This window comes from Canis lupus, chromosome 3, assembly GCF_003254725.2.
Source record: "Canis lupus dingo isolate Sandy chromosome 3, ASM325472v2, whole genome shotgun sequence".
NCBI classification, from domain to species: Eukaryota; Metazoa; Chordata; class Mammalia; order Carnivora; family Canidae; genus Canis; species Canis lupus.
The window spans coordinates 39191283-39206474 of record NC_064245.1 but is presented as its reverse complement, the minus strand read 5'-3'; the positions used below and the strand labels follow the sequence as shown (position 1 = coordinate 39206474).

The following is a 15192-nucleotide window of genomic DNA, read 5'->3' as shown; positions in this document are numbered from 1 at the left end:
CCAGGGAGGCGGGGGCGGGGGCGGCGGCCCGGCAGCTCCGGCCGCTCGGGCAGGAGGAGTGGAGCCGGGCCCGCCGCCCGGGGCGCCCGCGGGGGCCGCGCGGGCCGGGCGGAGGGGGCGGTGCGGGCGGCGGCAGCGGCGGGCCACGCACGGCGGCGGCGGCGGGAGCGGCCGGGCACGCACGGCTACGGCTACGGCGGCGGCGGCGGCGGGAGCTCCGGCCACGCGCGGCCGCGGCGGCGAGGGCGGCGGGAGCCGGAGCGGGAGCGGGAGCGGGAGCCGGAGCCGCGGGAGCCGCGGGAGCCGCGGGAGCCGGGCGCGCACGGCGGCGGCGGCGGGAGCTGTGGAGGCGGGAGCTGTGGCGGCGGGAGCTGTGGCGGCGGCGGCGGATGGCCCAGAGCTGATCTATGCGGCGCCTGGAGGGGCTGTGTCTGCGGCGGCGGCGGCGGCGGCGGGGCCCTGCCCGCGAGCGCAGCGGGGACAAGATGAAGTACCAGAAATACCTGACGGTGCTGCAGATGGCCATCGGCGTCACCCCCTCCAACCGCGGCAGCCTCCTGCCGCTCAAGAGGAGGCTGTGGTGAGGGCGCGGCGGGCGCGGGCGCGGGCCGGGGCCGGGGCCGGGGCCGGGCGGGCGGGCGGGCGGGCCCGAGGGCGCGGGGAGCGCCGAGCGCAGCAGCCATTTCGGAGCCCGTGGGGGGGCCCGCGCCCCGCGGGCAGGTGCGGCCGCCACACGCAGACGGCGCCCGGAGGGAAGGCGGGGGCCCGGCGGCTGCCGCCCGGGGCTGTCCTTGCCAGCCGGTCCCCGCCGAGGCGGTCGCTCGGGGTTTCGCCCCCGCCGCTCGCCCCCGCCGCGAGGGAGCAAGTGCCGAGGCGCTAGTGGCACGAGGCGGGCTGCATTTTGTCTGCACGCGTTCCAGTTCCTCTGACCTGGAAACCGTTATTGGGGGTAACGGGAAAAGATCGCCCTTAAAAGAAAAAATGTCCGAAGTTTTGCAGGTCTGGCGGCCACAGCTGATGATCTTTCGGGTTGCGTCGCGTTTCCGTGAGCGTTCAAGGGGGGCATGTGGCGTCCCCGGGGCTGCCCGGGCGTTCCGCCGCCTCGAGGCTTCAGCGTGAGGCTCTGTCACCAGATAGTCCAGCGAAGGGATGGGGACTGTCAAAAGAATATGTCAGCAACCTTGCTCTTCAGTGGCTATTTTGATTTTAAATTTTGTGGTCGGCGAGGTTCTGTGGAGATGGACACAGTTCCATTTTAATTGAATTGAATTTCAAGGTTATAGGGAAAAGGAAGTGAGGCCGCTGGTAGGCATTTGAGAAAAGTAGTTTGTGCCATCTAAGACTAAATGAGTGATCCAAGGAATATAAAGATGGAGCAACCAAAAAAAAAAAAAAAAAAGCTTAAAAGAAAAAAAAAAAAAGAATGCCCCATAATGAAGAATTTTGGAGGTAAGACCAAAAAATATGGGCAGCAGAGTTCAAATTCAGCTGTGCCACTTACTCTGTGACCTTAAGCAAGTTACTGGAGTATCTGTTTCTTGGTCTGTATGGTGAGAATGATGTTATCTACCTCCTGGGGTCATAACCCAGATCAACTGAGATAATGAATACAAAGCATCTGCCACTAGGTCTGGCTGAATAATGGGTGCTTAGTGACTATTAGTGTCTTCCTCACCGCCCTCCCTCTAATAATTTATTTAAAGAAAGAAATTTAGGGGTACCTTGGTGGCACTGCCTCCAACTCTGTTTCAGCTGGGGTCCTGACCTGGAGGTCCTGAGATCCAGCCCTATATCTGGCTGCACCCTCAGTGAAGAGGCCACTTGAGTTTCTCCCTCCTTCTCTGCCCCCTTCCCCCACCTTTCCTCTCTCAATCAAATAAACATTTTTAAAAAGAGAGAGATGTATTCTGCAAACAGTATTTTAATTTGATGAATAGCAAGGGATAACACATCAAGGACTAGACTGGTAATAGTTGGCAGTAATTAAGAAATGTCCACGGAAGAAGATTTTTAGCAAATATATGAAGACTGTCGCTATTATGAAGCAAGAAGCAGTAACATTGGAAGATGGCTTTTCAGGTTGATAAAGGAAAGAAAGAAGAAAAAAAGAGGTCAGCACCAGCTCTGCTTTTTCTCCTGAGCACTTACAATATATAAGGCACTACATATTTTACTTAATTGCCATGCATACTACCCCCCCACACACACACACAGCCGTGCCACTGGAATGTAAGTTGCATGGGGGCAGGCCTTTTTGTCTGTTTGGTTCATTACTAAGTCCCCTATAACTGGTATCTGGTACAAAATAGTTTCTGAAAAGATACATGTTGAATAGATTTATTCTTTTTTTAAATTCAAATTCAATTAGCCGACATATAGTACATCATTAGTTTCAGATATAGTTTTTAATAATTCATCAGTTGCGTATGACACGTGCTCATCATATCATGTGCCCTCCTTAATGCCCATTACCCAGTTCTTAATAATGCATAACCGGGAAGGAAATTTTCTTGATGTTAAATTTAAAAACTAAGATGTGGGAATATTGTTTGAGGAACTGTTGGGCATGAATATTAATTAGCATCACTGGGCCACCAAGTCAGGATACTAGGTTTATTCTTTTTCAGTGGAGTGCTGCTTCTGAGAATACATTCCCCAATACAGTGTGTGAAGAGAGGACACAAAGAAATAAAATCCAGGTAACTTTTGTGCTCTAGAGATTCATGTTTCAGGCAGGCAGGCAGGCAGGGAACCAGGGCTGTACTTAAAAACCATCTAATGAAGAGAGAGCCTGGAAAAAGCCAGGGGATTTTGTTTAACTTATCCACAATTTTAAATGAGCATTCCAGAATTTCTGCTCAATGTTAAGTGAATTTGCAAATGCTAATATAATTTCTATAATGGCAAAGTGAAGAGCATACATGATGGAAACTCTAGAGTGGATGGTACTTCAAACGTATATATATATAGTCCTTTCTTTAAGTTGAAGAATATTGTGAAGAATATTGTGCTGCCTGACTCATCTCTCTCTTACATCCTCTGGAATTGATTTTCTAGATAACATTTCATTTTGCCAGTATTAGAGCCAACGGCATATGGGGAATTAAGACAGGCACTATTACATAGCAAGAAGATGTGTGGATATGGGTTCTGACTCCAGCATGGTAGGTAGGAACCAATAGCAGACATCAGCATGGATTGTCGGACCTTGGGATGCACTATACCCATTTAGAAGATGTGAAGGATACTATGATAATTGGTTGTGGCACATATGAAGATTTATATGAATGTGCTTACGCGAAAGTGCATGCTGTCTGTGTTCCTCTCTCTCTAAATTCTTGCAGTCTGTGTGGAACGATGGCATGCCTGCAAAGCTTATGCGGATGGAAATAAAGGATAGGGTTGCCTGGTCCAGGGCTCTGGCCCCACACTTCTATCTAGTTTGACCACTTGTGCTCATTAGCTTTCTTCTGTGCACCATCTTTTCATCTTTCTGATTGGCTCTGCAATTCCTATAAGGAATAATAGATTTGTACACCATTTTTGGTGGAAAGTAAAGCAGACAAACAGCCAGATCTGCATCACTGGAGCCTGCAAGAACTTTGTCTTCTCCTTGTCTCCTTCTCCAAGAAATTTAGGAAGTAGGACTGTTTGGTTTTGAATCATTAGTGTTTAAGAACATAGAACTAAGGCCTGTGACCTCTACCCAAAGTAGGTGTGAGTTTGTGCAGCTTGCAGCCAGTGGGTATCTTCTATATTTGCTGCTTCTGAAAAGAGGCAGCAGGGCACTGTTTTTCCTAGAGCTGCTGTAACAGATTACCACTGATTCAGTAGCTTAAAACAGCAGAAGTGTATTCTCCCTCAGTTTTGGAAGCCAGAAGTCTGAAATCAAGGTGTCTACAGAACCAGGCTTCCGGGAAGGCTCTAGGTGGGAATCCTTCCTGCCCTCTCCCCATTCCAGGTGGTTCCAGGCATTCCTTGTGGCTGACTCACTCCCATATTTCTCTACCTCTTCACATGGTCTTTGTGTCTTCTCCACTTCTGTCTCTTATAAGGACATTTGTCATTGGATTTAGAGTCCACCTGGATAATCCAGGATGATCTCATCTCAGGACCCTTCATTATTTCTGCAGAGACCCTTTTTCTAAATGAGAGTCCCATTCACAGATTCCTGGGGTTAGGAAAAATGGAGAGGGAGCACCAACCAATCAAGTACAGGTACTGAGGCCAACTCTCTGCTTTTCAATAGGTGTGAAGCCCAAACAATTGTTATTCCTGTCGATTTTATGTGAAATGTGAAAAATATTTTCATAATAGTTTTATTGTTATTCATCCAGATTTTTGCATGGAGTGCCCTTAGTATCATTTACACTGATCTTAGGGGGAAAAGAGAATGTCACCTCATTTTCTTCATGCCTCTAAAGACATTTCTCCCCGCTATTTGATTGAGTAACTATTGAAGGTGGTGTGGCATCAGTGCACTCATTCAAGTAGTTGTCCAGTAGGCAGATTCTGTAAAAAAAAAAAAAAAAAGAGCTGCCATTCCTTGAGTTTATTACCTAATGGGCCCAGTAGAAGTGCTTTCCAAACATCCTTATATAACCTGCAGCACCACTATGAAGTAGCTGCTGTTTTCCTCCCAGTTTTACAAATGAGGTCATTGACTTGCCCAGAGTCACACATCAGGTTTTATGCCAGTTGTTGGGGTTAAAAACACATTTGAGCAGGGACGTGACAGTCTAGAAAGGAAGAACAACCGAAAACAGGTACAAAACAACTGGAAAGTGCCTTATAGAATGTTGTTTCTCCAAGGGTGGCCCATAGCCCCCTCATGGGTCACAGAGGTTCCTGTGATGGGACAGGAATGGCTCTAATATCCACATCCTTTCTTGGTTTCTTTCTTTTTTTTCTTTATTGAGGTATAGCTGACATACAACATATTTCTTTCAGGGGTACAATATAATGATTCAGTATTTATCTATATAGCAAAATGATCAGTACAGTAAGTCTAGTTAGCATCCATCCCTTTCTTAGTTTCTTTAATGCGCAAATTGTAGCCAGTTATACACATTCTTATTTATATGTACAACTAAGGGCCAGCCATGTATATAAACATTTTAAGGCTTCTGAAGTCTGATACTTAAAGACAAAAATTAGCATTTTACCAGCATTAATGGAAGCATCCTTCACAAGAATTCAGTATCCTTCTAAAGTCAGCTGCCTTGCTGTGCTTAGCAGTATCTCGAGGCCTCTGTTCTTACACCCTTGTTTGTACTTCCCATTGTCTGGGGGAAAGATGCTCTGCTATCACCCATCAGTATTCTTCTTGAGTAGGTTGTGGTTATCAGTTCCTGATATATTTTTTAAGGCTTTATTTATTTATTTATTTATTCATGAGAGAGAGGGGCAGGCTCCCTGTGGGGCGCCCGGTACAGGACTCGATCCTAGATCCCCAGGATCACCACCTGAGCTAAAGGCAGACGCTCAACCCTTGAGCCACCCAGGCATCCCTAATTCCTGATATTTTAAAATTAATATCATGTAGAAAGATTGTTAGGTGTTATTTCTATTGGTACTTTGTTCTTGTGTAACTGCTTAATTTCTACCATTTTGATTATTTTTGCCCAATTCTTTGTTAATACTGAGATCTTTTCCACTAGAAATTAGAGATGGATGAGGTAGGCAAGCTTAGGAGTTGTTCATTCCAAGTGAACCGTGGTCAGAAATTGTTGTGAGCCCAAACTTCTGCATTAGAAACCAAATGAGGAAAAAAAAAAAAAAAAAGAAACCAAATGAGAGGGTTTCTGCCTGTCAAGCATGCCAGCCCTGACCACAAGAAAAAACATGGTTGTATTACAGAGGTTATGAACAGAGTGGAGAGAAGCAGAAATTTTCTCCCCAGTCATCCCCTAGAGATGAATAAATGGAATTAAGAATTAGGAAAAAAACTTCATTGTAAGCTAAATATCGATTTCCCCAGAATTCAAGGGAAAATACCCAAAATGCTTACATCTCAGTTACTAACTTTATTTTCCCTGTCATCAAGGGCCATTCTCCTAAATATTTGGGAAATAAAGCCCAGAGTCTGAGTTAATTCAGTTCAGACCACACCATCAGGAGAGTGGGACCTTGGGATTAAAAATATGCCTGGGGCATCTGGGTGGCTCAGTCCGTTAAGTGTCCAAGACTTGATTTCGGCCCAGGTCATGATCTCAGGATTGTGAGATCAAGCCCCACATCAGGCTCCATGCTGGGTGTGGGGCCTGCTTAAGATTCTGTCTCTCTATACTCACTCCACTTATATTGTCTCTCTCTCTTTCTCTCTCTCAAATAAATAAATAAATAAACCAAAACAAAAACAAACCAAAAACCAAAAAACTAGAACAACAACAACAAAATACTCCTTTTTTTTTTTCCTCCACATCTCCATGTGGAGACGTCAGAAAGAACTGTCCTTCCTGGGCTTTTTGTATCCAAGTACAGCTCGTCTTAACTGAATTGTAAATATTCCTCTCTATTCTTAACGAGGTTCCAGCAGAAAAGTATTATATTTAGGAGTTTTAGTTATATTTAGATAGGATTTTTTTTTCCTGATTTCATCACTAGACTTGATATTACATTGAGTTAAGTCTAATAAATTTCTTGGCTGTCAGTCATGTATACATTTGGTGTATATAAAATCACAGACTTCAGATTTTAGGTTTGGTAAAAAGGTAAATAGTGATACTTTTCAAGTCAAATGAGAGAAAAACTTGTGAAAAATATCTTTGTCAAAAAGTTTATATTAGGGATCCCTGGGTGGTGCAGCGGTTTGGCGCCTGCCTTTGGCCCAGGGCGCGATCCTGGAGACCTGGGATCGAATCCCACATCGGGCTCCCAGTGATGGAGCCTGCTTCTCCCTCTGCCTATGTCTCTGCCTCTCTCTCTCTCTCTGTGACTATGATAAATAAATAAAAATTTAAAAAAAATTTTAAAAAAGTTTACATTAATTTCTTATGATTATATCACATAATCAATGCTATCAAAGAGAGAAAAGAAACAGAACTTAAGACTTACATATTGTTTTGCAAATCTGTTTTTCTTTCCTATATGCCTTCTTCTCTTAAATGAAATTCTTCATTATTTTCACGGAAGCTTTTATTCTGCAGAGAAGAGAGCAACACTGTACGATGTACTACTTTTTTTTTTTTTTTAAAGCCACAACAAAAATACTAACAGTTTGAGTAAACAACACCAAATGCCATCAATGGACCAACATTTTTGCAGAATCTCTGAAATGTACATACTAGATTGGATGGATCTACTGAGAGAAAAGCCTTGTAGGAACCACTGTCCACAAAATGAGCAGAACATTTCTGCACAAAGAGAGGTTGATAGCGTGCAGCAGCATTCCAGGGATGGAAGGAGCAGAGGACATTTGGGGAATTAAACAGATTCGATGCTCAGTTGACTCCTTGCCTCCCTAGTTTGTGACAAGTTGTGGACAACAGTGTTGCTTTCTCACTTACCAAAGCAGTGAATGCAAGCTCTTGGGCCAGAGACACAGGGCTGTAGCTGAGATAGCTACTGAGCCGTGACCCAGAAGAGAAGTTACTTCATAACAGCCTGTCCCATCTCCCTGCCAGAGTTGCCAAAGGCAGGCCACAATAATCTGGACAATGCAGAAACAGATGTTCTCTAATACAAGTATAAGTAGACATTAAAAATTACCAAACAGTTGGAGAAAGCCAGTATTAAGAGAATTACTGTACTTAACAAACAAAAGAACTAAGTCCTGAGAAAATAGAAAAACCATCGATTTAAATGGTTATTTTCAGAAAGATGCAAGAGAATATTAATAAAACACTGTATGAGACACTTCAGAAATTTAACCTTTGCTTATTAAACTGAAAGAGAATGGCTGATCGGATAAAACTGAAAAGCAAGTTAGCAATCTAGAGGAGTAAGCTAAAGAACCACTAAAGAATAAAGGGATCAAAAGTATGAAAGAGAAGTTAAGAGACCTTGAAACTATTTCCAAGAAAGGGTGGAGCTTTTGGTAGGGTTGTCCTGGTGTTGGAAAAGAAGGGAAACGGAGGTGGGTTTAATGTTGTTTCTTGTGGAACAGCAGATAGGAATACCACTGAACTGTAGATGTTGATAGAAATATTTCAGTTTAAATATATATGTGTGTACAAATGTATTCTGGAAATATAGAAGTATGTATATATGTATGCATATATTTACCTATGCACATATAAATATATAAATATGTGTGTGTATATAGTTAGCTAGAGTTAAGAGTTGCCCTAATAAGATGTGTAACTTTGTTTTTTGTTTTTGTTTTGTTTTGTTTTGTTTTGTTTTTAGATGTGTAACTTTGAACTACGAGTTGGAAAGGAGAGAGTCCAGGGGTGGGTGGAGACATAGAAAACTCAATCATATTAAAAAGGTGGGAAAAGAAAAAGAAAGCATTTAAACTAGAAAAATATAAACTATAAAACAATGTGGCAGGAATAAACCTAAATATATTAGTAAACACAACAAATTTGAATGGATTAAGTTTCTCTCAAAAGATACAGATTCCCAAATTGGATAAAAAAGAAAACAATAAGGCAGCCTGGGTGGCTCAGTGGTTTAGCGCCGCCTTCATCCTCGGGGCCTGATCCTGGAGACCCGTGATCGAGTCCCAAGTCGTGCTCCCTGCATGGAGCCTGCTTCTCCCTCTGCCTGTGTCTCTGCCTCTCTCTCTCTCTCTCTCTCTCTCTCTCTTTCTCATGAATAAATAAAATATTTTTAAAAGAAGAAAAGAGAAAAAATAATCTGGTTACATGCTGCTAAAGAGTTAACAAGATTAAGGGTATAGCTAAAAGAAGGGCAGGGGGAGACAGCAGGGGCTTGGAAAAGACAAGCACAGAAAAAGATAAGTCAAGAAAAAAGATAATATATAAATGTAGATGGGGAAATTAATAGACAAAATAGCATTTAAGGTAAAGTCTTTAACTGGAACAGAGACTTTTAATATGATGAAAGGTTAAATCCCAGAAAGATATGAGTTATAAACATTAAAGCATCTAATACAACAGACTTGAAATATGTAAAGGAAAAACTAATATATAAAGATCAGTTTCAAATCCATATTCATGTTGGAAAACTCCAAAATAGTCTTTTTTAATAGAAATCAGCCCTTCAACAAGGTAAGTGTAATTAAGGATACAGAGAAGTTGTTATAAAATGATAAAGTCACTCTTCCACTTGAGGATACTCCCACCCTCACATGAACATACTTTCTTAAATCTTGTTGATGGAGGTATAAGTTGGTAAAGCCTTTTTGAAAGGTGGTACCTAGCAACATCTAGAAACCTCTGACCCTGCATTTTACTTCTAGTAATCTTTCCTAAGTAAATACTATGTGCGCAAAGATGTTAACTATGTTCATTGCTTTATAGTTTGATAACAAACATTTGAAAGCTAAATGCCCATTGGTTAGAAGAGTGGTTGAATAAATTGTGGTACACCTATATAATGAAATACTGTTTAGCCATTAAAATAAATGAAATATGTAAGTTCAAGCCCCATGTTGGATGTAGAGACTACCTAAAAATAAAATCTTTAAAAAAAAATGTGTGGGGAGGGGAGATGCCTGGCTAGTTTAGTAGATAGAGCATGCAACTCTTAATCTCAGGGTTGTAAATTCAAGCCCCACATTGGGTGTAGAGACTAATTAAAAATAAAATCTTTTAAAAATTGAAATAGATCTGGTTATTCTGGGAAAATCTTCAAGATATATTACTAAGTGAAAAAGTAGGGTGCAGGGCAATTTGATCACTGCTAAAAAGTCTCAAAGAAGATTCACACATACATGGATAAGCATGGGCATTTGTTTGGAGTTTATACAAAGAACTGTTAGTGGTGGTTGTCCTTAGAAAAAGGAATGGGGATTTGGGATGGGGGGGAGAAGGAAGCTTTACTTTTCAATTTTGCATCTTTTCATACTCTTTAAATATTCTAACTATAGGGAAGTAGTACTTTTAAACTGCAGGCATACCTAATCTAGTCTAGTTTATGATATTCATTACCATCTTATTATTATATAAGTCAAATTTACTTTGCTAATAGTCCATCCAGTGTGTCCTTTTCAAGCAATGAGAGAAGACCTATTTTTTTTAGACAGAGAGAGAGAGAGAGTGCACGCTCACAGAGAGGAGGGACAGAGGGAGAGAGAAAAAATCTTAAACAGGTTCCATGCTCACCATGGGGCTCAATCTCAGTACCCTGAGATCATGACCTGAGCCGAAATGAAGAGTTGGACGCCTGACTGAGCCACCCAGGCGCCCCATTAGAGACCTATCCCTTTCAGACAGCATTTCAAGTATAAAATATTAATTAGGTCGGGAAAGTTGAAAAGTACATGAACATGGAATGTATACAAGCAGGAAATCTGATCATAAAATAAGGAAACTGATTTTCATAAGCCACACTTAACAAATCAGTCTTACTCCTTAAACCTTTGTCATCCCTAAGATGATAATCCACTAAGTAGTTTCCTCCCCGGTTCCCAGGGCACCTTCTAAGGCTGCCAGCATTAGTGGCACAGAAGCGATTGAACACATGGTGGACTTTGAGTGTGTGTTTACGTGTATCCCAATGTGCATAGATTAGATTAGATTATTTACCATTTCTTTTTATCTGTATTTACTTGGTTCTGTAATCATGTTAAAATTAAGTGTTGGCTGTCATGTTTAAATTTTTGAAGTTATTTTCATGCTTGAAAAAGCATGCTGAACAGTATTTGTGGTTGTACAAAGTGATAGCCAACTTGCTCCAGGTGTGCTGGGCTCTGGGCTGAGCGCTTGATAAAGAATCACCTAGTGGGGAGCAGATGCCTCCCAGTTACCTAGGAAACTTCAGTCTGGCCTTCATTGCTTCTTTGATGGTCACAGAGTTGACTTTTAGTGAGTCTTAATGTAGAAATGTTTGAACCCCATCAAGAAAAATTTCTAAGCCAGCAAGCTGCTAAGAAATACTTAGAAAGGGTATCTGGGGCAGCCCCTGTGGCCCAGCAGTTTAGCGCCGCCTTCAGCCAGGGGTGTGATCCTGGAGACCCAGGATCGAGTCCCATGTCAGGCTCCCTGCATGGAGCCTGCTTCTCCCTCTGCCTGTGTCTCTGCCTCTCTCTCTCTCTGTGTGTCTCTCATGAGTAAATAAATAAAATCTTTAAAAGAAAGAAAGAAAAAGAAAGAAGAAAGAAAGAGGAAAGAAAGGAAAGACAAAGAAAGAAAAGGAAAGAAAAGGAAAGAAAAGAAAGGAAAGAAAGAAAGAAAGAAAGAAAGAAAGAAAGAAAGAAAGAAAGAAAGAATGAATATCTGATCAGAGGTAGCTCCACTGTGGTTCCTTCTTGTTTGAAAAAGAGTACGAGATTTCTAGAGCTATTCTCCAGTAAGTCCTTATTTCATGCTTGAGAAACCTATCTACCTACAAACCTTTTAAGTTTTTTTCCCTTCTTGCAGGGTAACGCCATCCTCTGAAAATCCAAATGGTGCTACTTCTAGCGTCAGCCAAGGAAAACCTTCTTTAAGACGAATAAAAGGGAGACTGCACAGAAGCAAAAGCCTTGACAGCATCGATTTCTGTGAACTCACTGTAAGTGGACTGTGCAGTATTTTTTTTAATTTTTCAAAGAATGTGAACATTTTTATTTCATTATTTTTATTTGCATAAAAATGCAACAGTTGTATTTTGTGCACATTTTTTTTTTGGCAATAAAAACGGGTTTATCCAACAGGTTACCAACCAGAATGCTTTGTTAACTGGTATCTGTATGAAACATCTATAATAAATGATTCTGATTCGAAGACCAAAATAAAGAAATGCTTCCTGAACTCTGCAACAAAAATTGAATTAAGTTCAGTGGAGTATTAATGTAAGTTTCTTAGAAAATTACAAATCTGCATGTTAATGTAAGTAGGGATCTAAGTGTTTGATTAATCCCAAATATCCACCTTCCTGGCAGCGCCAGAAAATAGAGTTACTCTGATATGATTAGGACAGATCCTGATTCAGCTAATGCTAGTCCTTTCTATCTGTTCGAAGTGATTAACATTAGTGGTCATATTCTTTTTTTTCCCCCAGGCCAAGTGACAGGCTTTCATGTGAGTATGTGATACGTTCATGCATGTTTTAGACGAACACTGGCACTTTCAGTCCCCACTGTCCTTTGCTATTAATTATGTTGTTTAGCTCATAAGAGATAATGTAGTGCTATAAAGGACATAGTAGAATTTTCTTTGCTTTAAGAAGATTTTATTCAAATTTATGTAGGGTTCAAATTAATGGATATTTAGGATGTTTAGCAGACCAGATGTGTTCACTTCTCCCCTTTGAGCTCTGAAAATTTCTGAATTATAAAAGTACCATTGAAGGATGCCTGGGTGGCTTGGCTCAGTCAGTTAAGTGTCTACCTTTGGCTCAGGTCGTGATCCTGGGATCAAGCCCCACATGGGGCTCCCTGCTTAGTGAGGAGGCTGCTTCTCCCTTTCCCTCTGCCTGCTGCTTCCCCTGCTTGTGCACTCTCTATCAAATAAATAAACTCTTTAAAAATCAATCAATAAATAGAAGTACCATTGACCATACCTGTTTCAAACAGTGGTAACAAAGACTTTCTTTTTTGAGGGTATGACTTATGCAATCTTTTATCAATAGTTAATGAAACCAAAAGTTCAGTAAATGTGGATATTCTTAATTTTTATTTTAGTAACTATTCTTGTTAAAATAATTATACTCAATTTTGCCTAAAAGTGTACTTGACCATTTTATGACACAAGACAGCAGAAGGTGAAATGTGACCTTCTTGTGAAAAAGACATTTAAGCAATAACTGAGAAAAGACAGTAAGGTTTTGCTAAGCAAAGCTAATAATATGACTAAAGAAAATATAAATATGGTTTAATATAAAGAGAATTGCTTTGCAAAAGTCAAACACTGAATTGAGAAGCAGTTTTTTTTTTAAGATTTATTTATTTATTTATTCATGATAGACAGAGAAAGAGAGAGAGAGAGAGAGGCAGAGACACAGGCAGAGGGAGAAGCAGGCTCCATGCTGGGAGCCTGATGCAGGACTCGATCCCGGGACTCCAGGATCGTGCCCTGGGCCAAAGGGAGGCGCCAAACCGCTGAGCCACCCAGGGATCCCTGAGAAGCAGTTTTGAGTTACTTTTTGGAATATAAAAAATGGAAATTGGAATTTTATCAGGTTCTTTTTTATAGTATTAAACATTGTCATTACTGAAGGTAGTCCAATAACTAATAAATCTGGCATGTCATAAAATACGTTTGTTTGCTTAATTATGGTCTCTGTGGTTGGGGAAGAGGTAAATATATCAGTAGACTATGACAGGAAAAAAAAAAGCTTTACTTCATATACTATTGCTTTCAGCCTCCCAACAATAGAAATAGATTATTTTAGCTGTGAGGAAAAGTTAGCAGATAGAGCTATCTTTTATCATGATGAATATGTTTTAAAATTATTGATAATTCATCCCCTGCCTTGTGCCATGCAAGAGTTGATCTGGCTCAAGTGAGTACACAGTTCAAGCAAGGAAAAAATAACACTATCTGCAGAATTAATTTATTTCTTTTTGAAATCTCTCCAATTTGACTTTATCTCAAAAGTGAAATGTCTTAGTTATCCCCAGAGGGAAGACATTTGACACTGAGGTTAAGAGAGAGAGAGGTAAAGTTGAGATTGATGGAAGGTCCCATTCCAGGGAGGAGTATGTATGTGTTCAAGGACGACGTGGTTTTCTGCTTTCTGGAGAATACATTGAGAGGCCATGGACTTTGGTACACTGACATTTAATCTCTTTCAGTAATGAGAATGTATTAATGAAATGTAATTAGGGTTCACCCTTGAAGATTGCAGGGGTTAGAGGCATCAAGCCTCCATGCAGTCAAAAATCCACTTGTAAGCTGACTCCCCAAAAACTTAACTACTAATAGCCTACTGATGACCAGAAGCCTTAGCAATAACATAAATAGTCCATTAACATGTATTTTACGTGTTCTATGTATTATACACTTCATTCTTACAATAAGCTGAACTAGAGAAAAAGTGTTATTAAGAAAACTGTGGGAAGCCTGGGTGGCTCAGCGTTTGAGTGCTTGCCTTCGGCCCAGGGTGTGATTCCGGAGTCCTGGGATCAAGTCCCTGCATGGAGTCTGCTTCTCTCTCTGCCTATGTCTCTGCCTCTCTCTCTCTCTGTGTCTCTCATGAATAAATAAATAAAATCTTTTTAAAAAGAAAAAACATCATAAGGAAGAGAAAACACATTTATAGCACCGTGTTGTAAAAAATCTACTCATATCTAGACCTATCAGTTTTCAAACCTGTACTGTTCGAGGGTCAACAGTACTGCAATCAATTAGACTTTTTTGCAGTTTGAGTTCGTTTTGTTTCTCAGGTTTCGCAGTGATGGGTGGTAGGACAGCAATGTTTGAAGATTTTTAGATTCTTAGAAATCTTTATAGTGTGCATGTTCCGTTTTTAGGAAAGCAATAAACTGATTTTCCAAACAATAGAGAAATTTTTAAAAAGAGCCTAACAGCCTGGCTACTGCCACCATCTACCATAAGCTGTGGCAATTGGTGTTGTAATATCCAAAATACATAGGGGCATATAGCATCTTTAGCACAAGGATAGGAAGGTTGTTTTCCCCTCCACTTCTTCAAATCTGTCTTCTTTTTGAAAGAAAGAAGTGCTACTCTTGAAAGCTAGATTAGAAAAGAGTCTCAGAGGAGGAGAATGGGATTCAGATCTGGTTCTCTTACACAGTTGACTCTAATGTAATCATAGAAAACCACGTTTCAAAAGCTTCAGCCACAATGTCCAAAGGGTAATTACTTGGTAAATGATGGCCAATTATACAGGAATAGATACTTCTCATCCCCTTTAGGAAATAGTTTAGCCGGGGGGGGAGGAGCAAGATGGCGGAGGAGTAGGGTCTCCAAATCACCTGTCTCCACCAAACTACCTAGAAAACCTTCAAATTATCCTGAAAATCTATGAATTCGGCCTGAGATTCAAAGAGAGACCAGCTGGAATGCTACAGTGAGAAGAGTTCGCGCATCTATCAAGGTAGGAAGACGGGGAAAAAGAAATAAAGGAACAAAGGCCTCCAAGGGGGAGGGGCCCCGCGAGGAGCCGGGCTGAGGCCGG

At 41.4% G+C, this 15192-nt stretch overlaps 1 protein-coding gene across 21 annotated transcripts in view; it reads left to right on the top strand.

Moving 5' to 3' along the window:
- The first annotated feature begins 388 nt into the window (after positions 1-388).
- TJP1 (tight junction protein 1) overlaps positions 389-15192 on the top strand; it is a 255598-nt gene continuing 240794 nt past the window's right edge. For 8 of the 21 annotated variants that reach the window (XM_049108387.1, XM_025438107.3, XM_049108383.1 and 5 more), the window contains exons 1-2: positions 389-580; positions 11490-11622. In XM_049108387.1, the coding sequence (XP_048964344.1) occupies positions 408-580; positions 11490-11622 (306 nt within the window). In that variant the 5' untranslated portion in view covers positions 389-407. Of the gene's footprint in view, positions 581-854; positions 1000-1408; positions 1450-1551; positions 2112-8349; positions 8432-11489; positions 11623-15192 lie in introns of those variants that run through there. The other 13 variants (XM_035714237.2, XM_025438115.3, XM_049108385.1 and 10 more) reach the window with 6 other exon arrangements.